The sequence below is a fragment of the Colobus angolensis genome, unplaced genomic scaffold (genome assembly GCF_000951035.1).
Source record: "Colobus angolensis palliatus isolate OR3802 unplaced genomic scaffold, Cang.pa_1.0 Scaffold48, whole genome shotgun sequence".
In the NCBI taxonomy this organism is placed as follows: domain Eukaryota; kingdom Metazoa; phylum Chordata; class Mammalia; order Primates; family Cercopithecidae; genus Colobus; species Colobus angolensis.
This window is the reverse complement of record NW_012118265.1, coordinates 3,343,355-3,359,764: the sequence shown is the minus strand read 5'-3', so window position 1 is coordinate 3,359,764 and position 16,410 is coordinate 3,343,355. Positions and strand designations below refer to the sequence as shown.

Genomic DNA, 16,410 nt, shown 5'->3' with positions numbered 1-16,410 from the left:
GCCTGGCCTCAGCTGCCTCTCAGTGGGGTAGGGCTCCGGACCTGCAGCCAGCCATGCCCCAGCCTCCCAAGGGCAGTGGGGTCCTGCAGCCCCAGCCCCCCGACTAGCGCTGCCCCTGCGCAGGGGCACCCGGTCCCATCCAACGCCCAAGGGCTGAGGAGTGCGGGCACGAGGCGCAGGAGTGCCAGGCAGCTCCGCCTGCAGCCCTGGTGCGGGATCTACTAGGTGAAGCCACCTGGGCTCCTGGGTCTAGTGGGGACTTGGGGAACCTTCATGTCTAGCTAAAGGATTGTACATACACCAATCAGCACTCCTTCAAAATGGATCAATGGATGTGGGTGGGATCAGATAAGGGAATAAAAGCAGGCTGCTGGAGCCAGCCAGCGGCAGCCACCCACTGGGGTCCCCTTCCCCACTGGAAGCTTCGTTCTTTCACTCTTTGCAATAAACCTTGCTGCTGCTCACTCTTTGGGTCCACACTGCCTTTATGAGCTGTAACACTGCAAAGGTCTGACGCTTCACTCCTGAGGCCAGTGAGACCAAGAACCCACCAGGAGGAATGAACAACTCTGGACGGGAGGAACGAACAACTCCAGATGCACCATCTTAAGAGCTGTAACACTCACCGTGAAGGTCTGCAGCTTCACTACTGAGGCCAGCGAGACCACGAACCCACCAGAAGCAAGAAACTCCGAACATGTCCGAACATCAGAAGGAACAAACTCCAGACACACCATCTTTAAGAACTCTACCACGAGGGTCTGTGGCTTCCTTCTTGAAGTCAGTGAAACCAAGAACCCACCAGTTCCGGACACAGTACCACTTTTAAGTATAAGAGCCTTTCCATGAGACACTAATCCTCCACAACCTCCCTACCCCACAGCCACTAACCTGCTATAAATTAACACTGTTGGGGTTTAGAAGCTAGACTATGGCATATCCTAAATTCAACCCATTGTAACTTAGTATCTGAGCAGTAGGAAGGCTTACAACTCTCATATTCTTTTTCTTCTCTTTTTATGTTTATGACTTCCTAAGGCACATTCAGCCTTGATGAGATAAATAAATCCTGTCTTATGAGACAAGCCCCAGGGTTGCTCAGAAATAAAGAGAGCTTCCAGGTGAGAAGGAGCAAGCTAAAATAACAAATCAGGGCCAGGCGCGGTGGCTCATGCCTGTAATCCCAGCACTTTGGGAGGCCAAGAGGGGCAGATCAGGAGGTCAGGAGACTGAAACGATCCTGGCTAACACGGTGAAACCCTGTCTCTACTAAAAATACAAAAAAAATTAGCCGGGTGTGGTGGTGGGCGCCTGTAGTCCCAGCAACTTGGGAGGCTGAGGCAGGAGAATGGCATGAACCCGGGAGGCAGAGCTTGCAGTGAGCCAAGATCATGCCACTGCACTCCAGACTAGGCGACAGAGCGAGACTCCGTCTCAAAAAAACAAACCAAAAAACAGAACAAATCAGGAAGTCCCAGTGAACTAGGAACTTCCTGTGTGTTTGTAACTACAGAAATGGAATCAATTCCAGAATTTCCTAGTAAGCATTATGCTAAGATTCATATGCCCACGTTCTAAATCTAATATTCTACATATCCTATTAATGCTCTCCATTAGAAACTAAATACCATTTTAGTTTACTGTCAAGATATGCTGCGAGGATTTTAAAGGGTCAACAATTGATAACAAAATTTTGAGCATCTCGCCTGTAATCCCAGCACTTTGGAAGGCCAGGGTGAGTGGATCACTTGAGGTCACAGGAGTTCGAGACTAGCCTGGCCAACATGGCAGAACCCCAATTCTACTAAAAATAGAAAAAAAAATACAAATAAAAATAAAACAGGCATGGTGGCCAGCACCTGTAGTCCCAGCTACCCCAGGGGCTAAGGCTGGAACCTTAGCTTGAACCCAGGAGGCAGGGGTTGTGTTGAGCTGGGATCCCACCACTGCACTCCACCCTGGGTGACATAGTGAGGCTCTGTCTCAAAAAAAAAAAAAAAAGGTTTTGAGCATCTTGAATCAAAAGCTCAATGTACATTCAAGATACTGTTTTTTTCTTAACCAAATTGCTAATGGTGGATGTGGTGATAGTGATGATACAGGGAACTACAACAGAACTACAATGGAATTTCAGTCCTCTGGCTCCATTTATATCTCTTCTGTCAGCCCAGGTCTCCCACAGCTGAACTTGCAGACTCATCCTTGCCCTAGTCCCAGATTAATCTGTATTTGAGGAAGAAGGCATTTAAATAGCTTCAGGAAGTATCCTGCCACACTGCCTCCATGTCCATGCCTAAATACAGCACATCTTATGAGCTCTGCAGCTAAGATTTGATCACTGAAGATCATCTAAGCAACCCAGAAAATAGGGTCTTATTTTCCTTTGTGTGAGTTCCCAGGCTAATTTCAAACCAGCTGCCTAGACTTAAGCTTGATAATAATAACCTGTCTAATTTCCCCATCCTTCTGTTGACACATAAAGTCTTGTCTGTTCTTTCCTGACATCCAACCCCCACCAATCAAACTACTGTGCCTCAGTGGATTTACAGCCACACAGCAGAGCCTTCTGTCCTATAGATCAGCTTTCCAGGCAATAACCTGTATTCAGCCCAACTGCTGGATATTCCCACTATTTCATCTGACTACTTGCTTGAACTTGCTCCTTTCAGACAAAACTCACAGCTGCCTCATTAAACATCTTACATCCCTTAATAAACAGGCTCTGTGCTCAGTCCTGTGTCCCCATTTGCTGCCAGGGCACTGCTCTGTCTTCTTGAGGAATCCTGAGGTAGCATAAAAGCAGTTCAATTTCATTAGAATTTACTAAATATCTACTGTGATGTAGCCATTGGGCCCAGTGCTAGGGATTAAATGTGAAAAAATAGAATCTCTAACCATCAGAGAGAATACAGAAATCTTAAAGGAACTTCAGCGTTCTTCGTTCTAACTCATCATTTTCAAAAGAGAAAATATGTCCATGAAGATTAAATACCCTCCCAAAGGCCACAGCCCAGCAATCCCTGCAGTGAACCTCACTACTCACTCTGATCAAAAACAAGCCTTGTCTCTGCCTACAACTTGTAAAAGTTGTATGTTATCCAATAATTTGCCCTCCCTAATAAAAGTTACAAAATGCTCCTAGAATTTAAGTTTTTAACAGAACAAAATTGACAAAGGACAGCAGTTTATAAAAATATTCCTTGTGAACAAAGAAGTGCTAATCGGACCAACTCATTTTCTTCTTGTCAGATTGGGAGGTCATAAAAAGACTGATAATATGTATTTCTGGCAAGAGTAGGGGAAAACATTGGCTTTCCTAAAATGTTGGTGGAAACATAACTTGTTCCCCTTTTTAAAGGGCAATATGACAGTTGTTTACTGAAATTTAAAACTGTTTCTCCTTAATCAAAAAAATTCCACGTTTAGGTACTTTTGCTAAAGAAACATTTGCGCAATTGCACATAGTATATGGTCAAGAATATCATTGTAGCACTTTCTGTAATAGACAAAAACTGGAAGGTAAGTGTTAACATTTATGAAGCACTTACTATGTCCCAGGTATTCTTCTAAGAATTTTATTAATGTGTTTAATCCTTCCAGCAATGCTATATGCTGTAGGTTCTATTACTGTTCACATTTTAATGAGCATAGAGGCTACAGCCCAGAGATAATAAATTTTTTGTTGAAGGTCACACAGCTAAGAAGTGATCGAAGCCAGGATTTGAATCCACGCAGCTCTTACTCCAGAGGTCATGCTTATAGCCAGTGGCTTACTGGCTAAGTAAATTAGGGTATGGCTAAACAATGGACTATTGTTAAATACAGAATACACCATCCTTTTTAAGTAGTTAGACGAGTGGACAGTAGCTAAAAAGAATAAAGTACAATAAAACAGTAATTGATGAATACTTCATTAATATGATAAAAAAACAGAATCTTACTTGAAGAGGAAAAGAGAAACTCTCACTAAAGGGAGTAACAAGGGAAAGATGCCTATCTCTACTACTATTTAACATGGTGTTAAAGTTATTACCAATGCAATTTGATAAGGAAAAGCAATTAGAAGCATAAGAATTGGAAAAGAAAAGATAAAACTATTCCTATTTATATGAAAAAACTGCCACCAACAGTAAGAGAATTTAGTCAAATTGCAGGTTATAATATCAACACTCAAAAATGAGCTTTCAGCTGTACAAATAAAAACCAGCTAGTAGAGGTAATGAAAGAGGAGAGTCCACTTATGATAGCAAATAATAAAATACCTTGGCATAAATTTAAAAAGAAATGTTTATCTCACATAGATTTTGGACTAAAAAAACTAAACAAAACTGAATACATAAAAACAGAGTTGGCTGGGTGCAGTGGCTCACTCACACCTGTAATCCCAGCACTTTGTGGGGCTGAGGTGGGCAGACTGCTTGAGTCCAGGAGTTCAAGACCAGCTTGGGCAACACGGTGAAATCCCATCTCTACTAAAAATACAAAAAATTAGCTGGGCAAGGTGGTGCATGCCTGTAGTCCTAGCTACTCAGGAGGCTGCAGTGGGAAGATCACCTGAGCCTCGGAGATCAAGGCTGCAGTGAGCTGGCGCCACTGCACTCTAGCCTGCGCAACTGGAGTGAGACCCTTTCTAAAAAAAAAAAAAAAAAAAGACGAATTGAACAAATGAAAGGACATACCACATTCTTGAATAAGGAGACTTATCCTAAAAATGTCAATCCTTCCTAAATTAATTTATGAATATAATGTAATCTCAATAAAAATCTCATCAGGTTTTTCTGAAGCTAGACCAGTTGATTATTAAATTCCTTTGGAAGGAAAAACTGGAACCCTCATACATTGCTGGTGTGAATATAAATTGGTGAAGGCATTTTGGGAAAAAGTCTGGCAGTTCCTCAAAGTGTTAAACATAGAGTTACCACATAATGCAACAATTCCATTCTAGGTATATACCAAAGAGAAATAAAAACATACACACATGTAAACATTTGTACACAAATAGTGAAAAAAGCATTATCCATAATAGCCAAGTTGTGGAAACAAGCTAAATGTCCATCAACTGATGAATAAATAAAACGTGGTATATCCATACAATGGAATACTATCCAGCAATAAAAAGAATAAAGTACCAATACATGCTACAATACGATAAACCTTGAAAATGTTACACTAAATGAAAAAAAAATAAAAGAATATTATGTGATTCCATTTACGTGAAATAACCAGAATAGACAAATCCATAGAGACAGAAAGTAGATTAGTGATTGCCTGGGGCTGGAGTGGAGGAGAAGGGACTGGGGAACAGGAAGTGACTGCAAATGTGTAAGGGGTTTCTACTTGGGATATTGAAAAAGTTCTAAAATTAGAATGTGATGATGGCTGCAGAATTCTATAACTATACTGAGATCACTGAATTTTACACTTTAAATGAGTAAACCTTATGGTATGTGATATATCTCTCAATAAAATTGTTTTAAAAATTTCACTGGGAAGGACCAAAAAAACCCATTGGAATAACTGATGGCTATTTGGAAAAAGATATGATTGGATACATTCTTCAAGCCATATATAGGATAAATTACAAATGAACCAGAGATTTAATGTTAAAAATGAAGCCGTACAAGTATAAATGTGGGTGAATTCCTCTATAACACAGGAGTAGGGAAAACTTTATTAAGACTCAAGACCAACAGCCCAAGGGAAAAGACATTTGATTTTTGGTTATATTGAAAAAAAAACCCAACACCATAGTGAAATAAAAATTTCAAAATACAAAAAATATTGTAATATTAAAAATTAAAGGACCAACATACCTAATAAAATAAAGAACTTATAAAAATAGGGAAGAAAATGACCAACAATCTAATACGGCCTAGAGATAAACAGCTCATAAAAAATAAAATATAAGTAGTGCGTAAGCATAAGAAGAAAATGCTCAAATGTGCTTGTGATAAGAGAAATACACATGAAAATGATAACAGAATACCATTTCTCACCTATTAGTAAAAATAAAAAAACCTGACAACAACTTTGTTGGTGAGGCTACAATAAAAGAGACACCCTCATAAACTGCTGGCATGACCCTTATGGATGGGAATTGACAATATCTAGCAAAAATACATATACATTTACCTCTGAACTAGCAATCCCACTTCTAGAAATCTATTCCAAAAGTATACTGGCAAAAACATGAAAACACTTAGGCATAAGGTTATGCATTACAGCAGTATTTCTAATTACAAAATAACATAACCGATTCAAATGCTGATCAACAGGGGACTGGCTGATTAAACTAGAACATCCACAAAATAAGAGTTCTATGCAGCTGTACAAAAGAATGAAGAATATCTCTGTCTACTCAAGGATAAACTATTAAGTCAAAAGCAGGATGGGGAATATTGTTTATGCAGTAAGGGTAGAAGATAGGGGAGAGGAGATATATTTTCCTGTATATTTTTAAATTTAATGAACTAAAGAATAAATTAAATCTTTTTTAAATTGTTACTTATAAGGTAAGGAGAGGAACAAGATGGACAAGAAGGATGATACTTAGAATCTGAACTTCTTTGAATATATATTGTTTCACTGATTTTGACTTAAAGTTTATACATAATTTTTAAAATCACACTTGGGGGTAGGGAGAGCAATCTCTAAACTCTGAAAGCAAATGAATCAAATAAACCTGTGTTTTCAATTTATAACATCTGCACACAGACTATTTCACTTATCTTTTAAAAAAATAATTTGCCTTTAGCCCCCAGTTGCTGGGGAGGCTGAGGTAGGAGGATCACTTGAGATCAGGAGGCAGAGGTTGCAGTGAGTTGAGATGATGCCACTGCACTCCAGCCTCGGCCACAGAGTAACAGCCTGTCTCAAAAAAAAAAAAAAAATAATAATAATAATTAATTTGAACTTATCTATTATGATATACTCTAAGCAGAGAAAGAACTGTTTTTAAAAAAAATGTTGGTACTAGCATTGATATTCTTCTTCTGAGTCTGTTGTGTATATACTCTACAATTAGAAAAGACAATATATTATTATGTTGGTGTCTTTCAGCATAGAAAAATAAAATACCCATTTAAGATCAATAAAGTAAAAATTCTAGGCTTCTGAATTTAAATTGAAAGCAATTGTATACACTCATGACTTACTGTATCTTTAAAAGCCATATATATTTCCTAGTTCTGCCCACTGAAAGAAAGAGAGGGGGCTTGAGGGTAAAGTAGGTAGTAGACAATAAATAGATAAATAGATAGGTAGATAGGTAGGTAGGTAGGTAGGTAGATAGATAAGATAGATAGATAGATAGATAGATAGATAGATAGATAGATAGAATAGATCTTTATGTACAGCTCTACAATTCCTTATGACCAATTCTAAAACCTAAAAAGCTTTAAAAAATAATGTTTGCAATTCATTTGACAGTCAACTTAAAGTGAACTGACAGGAAAAAATAGTCACATATTTATTGCAGATACATTAATTTGCTTGATTATGGGGTGTTGCCTCAAATTCTATTTGGAATATTATTTAACTTTTTAAAATTTAAACATTTTTCAGTGCCACAATATATCTGTAGCCAAGAGGTGGGATAAGAGAGTTTGTAAACTTGTATTTGCCTGGAAAGGGTCAAAACATTAAGGAAATAAAGCAAGTTACAAATTATTATGTACTGTATGGTTCCATTTTATGAACATGTGATCACTAATTAATGTGAATAATCAAATATGGGGAAAAACAAAGGGTTTTTTAAAAAACAGCAGTTGTTAGACAATAGTGCCATATAGAGACTTGCACTTTAAATGTTTTTTATTTCAATTTTTCCATATTTTGCTAGCATCTATATATTACTTTTTAATTTTAAAAAGTATGGTTTTATAATTAAAAACAAAAAATACTCTTTAAAATACATATTAAAATATATAGAAGTATTCTAAATGGGGGAGCAATATTGACGTAAAAGCAAGTACTAATTCTCCTCTCTTTTAACCAAGCAAATATGGCTGACAAAACACCACTTTGCACAATTGTTTTTGATACAACTTCCAAAATTACATTCCTTAACTTAATGTTCTGAGCATATAATATGTGAACAGTATTTTAAATATCAACACTGTAGTGGGGAACTAACAATAACAGTAAACAGAAAACCCTGCCCTCTTCTTTTCTATGCATTTTCAAACACAAATGTTCATGGATTTCTTTTCCCCCTAAATAATTAGAATTGGATTTCATTGTGCCAGTTTCCTCTTTCGGCAAATGTAGATAATAAGTGATAATAATAACAACCACTAGAGGGTTGTTGTGAGGATGAAATGGATAACAAATACAGAAGTCTTACTTTATGAGTACCCAGCTTTGCTAAATGCTGAATAAATATTGGCTGCTTTTATTATTATTATTGTTGTTGTTCCTCTTAGACAAAAGTCTGTTCTGGTCCACTACGTTTTGGGGATCTGTGTCATAGAAGAAGTTCTGAAGTGTTCATTGTACCATTTTCTCTATGTTTTCTATATTAGCTGAGACAGCTGTGCCTCAAGTTAATTTCAGTCCGCATGTTATCTTTGCAATGAGATTATTTTGTGGGGGTGGGGAGAAGAGTTTCATATAAAAGTTCTCATTCAAATCAAACTTCTAAAACTTGAAAATTGACTTTTTGTCTTTGTAAATGTTAGTCACTTAACACACTGTTTTGGATTCTGTGTTTATAATATATAAAATATCTTTTAGTAATATACAAACATTTCTTAATAGAAAATGTCATATAAACATAAATTGCATTGTTTTAAAATACTAGTAGTTTGATTAAACTGTAAAATGAAAAAAGTTATCGTTTTAGCAAGAAGGGTGACTTACCCTCACTAGCATGAATACATTTTCAACATAATCATACAAAGAAAAAGTAGTAAAATACTTTAAAATACTACATCTTAAAAGCATAATGATTTAAAAAGGGATAATTTAGCACTACAGAGTTCATTCTGAAACATAATCTGATTACAATATTATATAATTCTACCTTAATATAAAGGAGAATTTTAAGCAACATGATTTTTTATATCCATTACTTACCCTTTTTCATATGTGAATTCATCTTTCAGAGAATTAGCTGATGATTCACCAATAAAGACAGATGGAATGTCAATTTTCTTTAGTACCTCAACTGTATAAAAGAATAATAAAATTATTCTTAAAAGCCCATACTTAGTGTATAATCAACTTAACTTTCTTCATAATAGCAGCAAATGCAACTGGAAACAATTATAATCAACTTTGATTGTCTATTGCTTGATTTTCCAGATTGCAGATTTTATTCATCATCAAAATGGTTGAGAAACATAACATTTACAGTAACAAAGCTAACATTTTGCATATATACATTACCTGAATTCTCTCAATAGTCTATGAGATGGAGATATAATTTTTATTGTTAATATTTCCATTTGATTCTTCCTCTCTAGACATAATTTGTTAGAGAAGAAAGATGAGGAAGAAATTTTAGGTTTTCTTCCCACACATAACTTAATTCCTAAATGAAAAAGAGAAAAAGCTTCTTTTACATACCCATTTCCACAAGAGGTATAAGCCAGAGAATATAAGAAAAGACAACTTCACAACAATCTAAAAAGTAATGCCACACATCTCTGGCTTTCCAGACTGAAAGGCTGACAGGTGTTGAGAAAGGGAATAGAGTAGGAAAGCTGGGTAAATTTCTACTTCCTCATAAGCCTGGCGCTCATGGCAAAGCTTTGTGTTTGATTGGTATCTTAAGATATTTGACTCTTCTACCCATATTCAAAACCAAAATCAAATGCCACCGAAAAAGAATTTTGTAAAAATTACCCATTACTCAGGAATAGAAATAAAAACAATCCTCTTAATGTTGCTAATAGAAAAAGCAGCCTCATTATTAGCTGTGAGTTAGTTTAACACATTTGGTTTTAGAGAAGGCCCATTTGTTTCGTTTTTATAGTTTTCAAAATAACTTTGTTCTGCATTTTTGAAACAATGCATATTCATTTGCATTTAAAAGAGGGGGAGGCAAGTAAAGCAAAAGAAAACAAAACCAAACCATAATCCTTCCCATCCAAGGACAAATGTTTTATTTGAAGTAATAAGCAGTTCTGTAAGTTGTGATAAATACATACAATTATAACCACAATCACAGGATACAGAATGTTCCATCACCCACCAAATTCCCTCATACAGTCAACCCCTCCCCCTAAACTTATAAATCACTGATCTATTTTGCTGTTATTGTTTCATCCTTATAAAGACAAGGTTTAAAATCTTGATATCCTTGGTAGAGTACGTTTTTTTTCACTTCTAGATTGTTTTATGCAAATATAAACACTCAACTCTCACACATTCTCTGTCTTTCACACACACACACCCCCCTCCACACACACACACACACCCCTCCATACACACACATACACACACACACACACCAGAAAAAAACAAAAACATGTAAGCCCCAAAGCCCAAAGAGGGCAGAAACAAAAAATATTAGTCAAGAAATATTTAATCACTATTTTTATATCAATGTGATCAATACAATTTTATTTTTTACATCAATGTGATCATATAATGTTTAAAGTGTAAGCTTTTTTCTACACAATGATACAGATCAGATATCCTGTTATGTCAATAAATACAGCTCTACCTCATCATTTATTTTTATTTTTATTTGTTTTAGAGACAGGGTCTCGCTAGGTTGCTCAGGCTGCAGTGCAGTGGCTATTCATAGATGCCACCATTGCATACTACAGCCTGTAACTCCTGGGCTCAAGTGCCCCTCCTGTCTCAGCTTCCCAAGTAGCTGGAGTTATAGGCATTATTTCATTTTTTTAATAGATGCAGAGGTATTGTTATACGACTATATATATTTTTCATATTTGGGAGATATTTTCTATCTTGCTAAGATATTTTCTGTACCACATATGAGTTTAAAGCTATTTTGATACTTAAAACTTGCAATTATATACCCTGTGTATGATGTTTTATTCTTTCATCAAGATACTATGACAAACTCAAGGAAGAACTTTTGGCTTGTGACTACTGGCTAATAATATTGGAAGTAACGTAGCTTCTTTGAATTATGATATCTAAAGAGATGTATGTAGAAAGCTCCTTACTTTAATAAAATGATTAAGAAAAAGGGAGAAAATATTGTAAGCAAATATGAGGAATCATTTTGAAAATGGCAACATTATCTACTGAAAACTAAGTATGTTTTACTTCACAAAATACTTTTAAAACACTCACTTTATTTTGATCTGTAAAACAACTCTGTGAGGTATATACTGCCAAACAAAGATAAATTACAATTTGAATGACCCAGTCCCAACCTCTCCAGATTCGTATATCCAATTGCTCATTCAGTATCTCCATTTGATTTCCTAAGAGATGTTTCAAACAAAGTTTCTCAGTTGAACTCTGAATGTCTCTTTTCCCTCAATTGATCAACTCTGTTTCTCACCTCTGTAAACAGCATAGACATTCACTTAGTTTCTCAGGCTAAACATCTTGGAGTCATCCTTGACTTCTCCCTTTCCCTTACTCCCTATACCAAATCCTGTCAGCTTCAAAATAAAGCCATATTCCTACCACTTCTCATTACTTTAACTACTAATACTCCAAACCAAAATCACTCTTGCCTGGCTGCTGCAGCAACTTTATAAATCTTCTCTCTGTTGGCACTTTTGCTCATCTTTCACCTTCAGTGTTCTCTCCAAAGAACAGCCAAAGTGCTCCTTTTATAAAATATATCATATTACACAGCTGTTTAAAACCTATTCATTCATTCATTCATTCATCCATTCATTTATTCATTTGGAGATGGAGTCTAGCTCTGTTGCCCACGCTGGAGTGCAGTGGCACGATCTCAGTTCACTGCACCCTCTGCCTCCCAGGTTCAAGTGATTCTTGTGGTTCAGCCTCTCAAGTAGCTGGGACTATAGGCATGCATGCCACCACGCCTGGCTAATTTTTTATATATTTAGTAGAGATGGCGTTTCACCATGTTGCCCAGGTTGATCTCGAACTCCGAAGATCAGGCAATCCTCCCACCTTGGCCTCCCAAAGTGCTAGGATTACAGGCCTGAGCCACTGCACCCAGCCTAAAACTTACTTAGAATAAATTCCAAAGTCCTTATCATGGCTGATAAGGCCCATCATATTTGACCCCTGGCTCCTTCTCTAACTTTATCCCCTGCCACTCCCTCCCTTGTTCACTAATCCAGCCATTGTGGCTTTATGCCACACCTTGGAAACACCAAGCATGCTTTATCTTCGAGTTATTGTACTTGTTGTTCCTTCTCCTTGGAATACCCTCCTTCAGAAATCTGCATGACTCAGCCACTAACTTTAGATGTGTGCTCAAATTGCAATGCCTCACAGAAGCTTTCTCTGACCACCCTATCTAAAATAGCTGCCTTCCTTTCATCTCTGTCATTCTATATCCCCTTAACTGATATTTTTCTTCATAGCATTTATCACTACTTGACATTATAGCACATCTATTTGATTACGTATTCATTTCTTCTCTCCCACTCTAGAATGCAATAAAATAATAATCACAATAATAATAGCTGAACAACCATTACATTACTGCTATGAACCAGGAAGTCTTCTAGATGCTTAACAGGCTTTAATTCATTCAATCCTTAGAGCAACTAAATGACTTAAATACTATCATTATCCCAATTTCACAGATCAGAAAAACTGAAGCATATAGATAGTAGGTAATGTATCCAAGGTCATACAGCTACTAGGTGGTAGAGCTGGGATTCAAACCCTGACAGGCAGTACCCAGAAAGTACTCTCTTAACTACTGCACTCTACTCCCTCAATGAAAGATATGAAGGCAGAGCCTCTGACTGCATCATTACTTGCTATAGTCACAATGCCTAAAACAGTGCACAGTAGGCTGTCAAAAAGCATTTGTTGAAGGAAGAAATCAAAGAAAAAAAGGAGAAAAAAATGACCCAGAGATAGTAATAACTTGACCTGGTTATACAGTTAGATATTTGCACAGTTTGGACTCAAACTTGAGGCTTCTTATTCCTTATCTAGGCTCCTCTCACTCTGCCATTGCATGGATTTTCTCATATATCTTCTCTCATAAGATTTTCACAAACTCGTCAGGTCAAATAATTATTAAAATTATCCACACTATTATAGATGAAAATAATGGGCTTATAAAGATTAAGTAACTTTCCTGAGGGTGCAGGTACCTGGCTCATAAATCAACTAGTCTGTATTAGAAAAAACACATATTTCCCGTTTCTGAAGTTGGTATCCTTCCTACCACTTTCTGCTGTCTCCTAAAGATAAAGAATGTTATTGGCTCACTGAATTAATCCATTATTTCTGGCTGAAATAAAAATTGGTATATTCCTCATGTGAAGTGTCAACAGGAAGGGGCTTTTAAAACTTCCTTTTGCTTCCAGGCACTAGTATCTCTACTTAGTATACGATATCAGTATTCCTAGGGAAGGCCTTGAAAAGAGGGACAGATACAAGCCTCTTCTGATAAATCTATGCTTTTCTTACCTCTACCAAGTAACAGTAAAGATGAAAATGGTAAACATCTTTACAACATTTGTCTCTGTACATATAAAATGCTTAAACACATGGGCAAAGATGGAGCAAAATATCACAGATAATAATCTAAGCAACAAAGTCAAGAACCTAAATTCTGAGCAGTCTTTGAATAACAACTCAGTTGAAACATTTCCATGGAAACAGCAGGCTTATATGGTTATGTGCTAGTTTTAATATTGAACATATTTTCTTTAGGAGCTGACATGATTATCACAAAAAGGTTTTACAGTATTATAAAGAAAAAATAAGTGATAAACGGAACTGACAATTTCAGCCTGAAAAATTTTTACTGAAAACATGTCAAAAGAGTAAATAGTTCACAAATAATAATCAATTTGTTCAATCCAAAACATATTCAGCCCTTGAGAAGGTCTTGAAGATTTGCTAAATCCTGGGCTTGGAACTTTGGCAAAACATACAAAGAGTAAGTAACTTGCTCAAAGTTATACAACTGATACAAGTAGGATTTGATTTCAAATTCAGGCCTATCTATTTTCAGACTATGCATGCTTTCCATTTTGCCAATAAATGTATACTGATCACAAAAGTTACTGACCCTCGGATGTATCAACTGGAATAATTTTTTTTAAGAGGGTAATAGTTAAAGGAGGAGAAGTAAAAGGTGTCAAATTGGCAGTACTAACATTACCAGTTTATTTGATAAGTAAACTCACTTAAGTAAGTCCTATAATTCCCATGTAGTAGCTGTCAAACTATTCTTGAAATGCTAAAACTTCTCATGGGTACTTAATGGACTCTACAGTCATAAAGATTTAATCAGCTAGGAGGTTAAAATAATAATTTAAAATATAAATAAATTACCTAAGAAATGCATTAATAAATTTTACCTTTTATATAATTTTGCCTCACTCTATTAGGGTTAAGGACAAAAATGCCCAGGTGAGGTGGCTCACGAATGTAATCCCAGCACTTTGGGAGGCTGAGGCAGGCAGATCACCTGAGGTCACGAGATCAAGACCAGCCTGACCAACATGGAGAAACTCTGTCTCTACTGAAAATACAAAATTTGCCAGGCATGGTGGCAGGTGCCTGTAATCCCACCTACTCATGAGGCTGAGGCAGGAGAATCACTAGAACCTGGAAGGCGGAGGTTGCAGTGAGCCGAGATCACACCACTGCTCTCCAGCCTGGGCAACAGGAGTGAAACTCCATCTTAAAAAAAAAAAAAGAAAAAAGAAGGGCAAAAACAAAAACAACAGAAAACACTGTTATAGGCTAAAATAAGGCTTTTTGGTTAAGGAATATAAAATATTTCCTTTTCAGGATGTAGTTATTTAAACTCCTAAATACATTCCAGTGTTTTCTATCAGTCTATAGCTTTATGTCCATACTTCACTTTACCTTGAAAATATGAATCAATAGGACTTAATAGCAAAATATACTGTGGTTATGCACTCAAAACAAAATAAAATAAATTCTAATCATAAGTGTTGACAGTAAATAATCTTAGTATCAATTAGAAAGGTTTTGATAAAACCCCATAGTGCCCTGAGTGATAGAAACTACATTAAGTGAGGCATACAGCTTAAAAGTCAGTGTCTTATTATAGCCAGTTATGTCACTAAAATTGGCTCGTTGTTCCCTACAAGCCAATAATTAGTAGAGAGTAAGGAAAACATTCCCATCTGAAATGAGAAACTACGAACACGCCAGTGTATGACAAAGGGATACTAAACCAACTGGTATAAGGAAGCACAAGTATGTGGCTTTGGAATTTCAGCAGATTATAGCAGCTACTTAGTTTATGTGCAGACCCTAAAATAATGCTGTGAATCTCTAAATAAATTAAAAAACGCCCTCTATGGCATTCTTAACTCAGCATGTTTATCCCTATTAAAGCTGTTTCTCCCAGTTTTTGTTAAAATTTTGGTTTTTAACAATACATCAATAAACAAAACACTTATGTTTAAAAAAAGCTGTTCAGAAAAGAAAGTCATTTTGATCTCTACTATGAATAAAATCATCCAAAGAGAGTTAAGAATGAGGGATTATCTGATAGAGAAGAAATTCTGCTTTTTAAAAAGAAAATGAGAGAAGGAAAATCCTGTTAATTTTTAGTTACAAATGATCTGTCAAACAGGAGAGAAGAAAAGTGATACCTGTACTTACTGTCGTTGGATCCCATGCTAATGAGGTCATCAGAATCAACATTGTGAACTATGGCTGCCTTGTATCCCGCTCTCTGTGCATTTAAAACCTGCAAATCAAAAAAAAAAAATCATGTTATAAGGAAGACAGTGGTTTGTCACAGTGTCCCTCAACTCTAAATCAACAAGTCTATACTATATACCTAGGACTAGATTATGAACATATGTAGAAATAAATCTCAGGTATGCTCTTGAAACATATAGATATTTTACAATTGCTGAAGTAAATAAAGGATGTCCTTTATTTACTGCTGAAACCTGCTGAAGTAAATAAAGGATGAGGATACAAGCTAAAACACTGAAAGGACCCAAAGTAATAAATCTGTTTTGCTCGAAAGAGGTAGAAACTTGCTATAATCAGGCTTAGGAGTCGCCAGACACTGAGCATTCAATTCCCACCTCTGCCATGAATTAGTGGGATGAACTAGAGCAAATTACTTCTTTTGTAACCCTCAGTTTCCTAACCTTTTAAATGAGAATGACAATATTCCTCTAATATGTAAAATAATATTTTTAAAATGCTTAATACCATGCCTAACACATAGAAATGAGTCAGACAGAACCAATTCATATCACTAGCTTGATCATCCAAAATATTCTGTAAAATTCCTTTAGAAAGCTTTTAGAAGTA

The 16,410-nt window shown here is 36.3% G+C and overlaps 1 protein-coding gene across 2 annotated transcripts in view; it reads right to left on the bottom strand.

Moving 5' to 3' along the window:
* RNF13 (ring finger protein 13) overlaps nucleotides 1-16,410 on the bottom strand; it is a 172,228-nt gene that overhangs the window by 50,590 nt on the left and 105,228 nt on the right. For both annotated transcript variants that reach the window (XM_011958945.1, XM_011958944.1), the window contains 2 exons: nucleotides 15,742-15,829; nucleotides 9,076-9,166 (listed from right to left, as the gene is read on the bottom strand). In XM_011958945.1, the coding sequence (XP_011814335.1) occupies nucleotides 9,076-9,166; nucleotides 15,742-15,829 (179 nt within the window). The remainder of the gene's footprint in view (nucleotides 1-9,075; nucleotides 9,167-15,741; nucleotides 15,830-16,410) is intronic.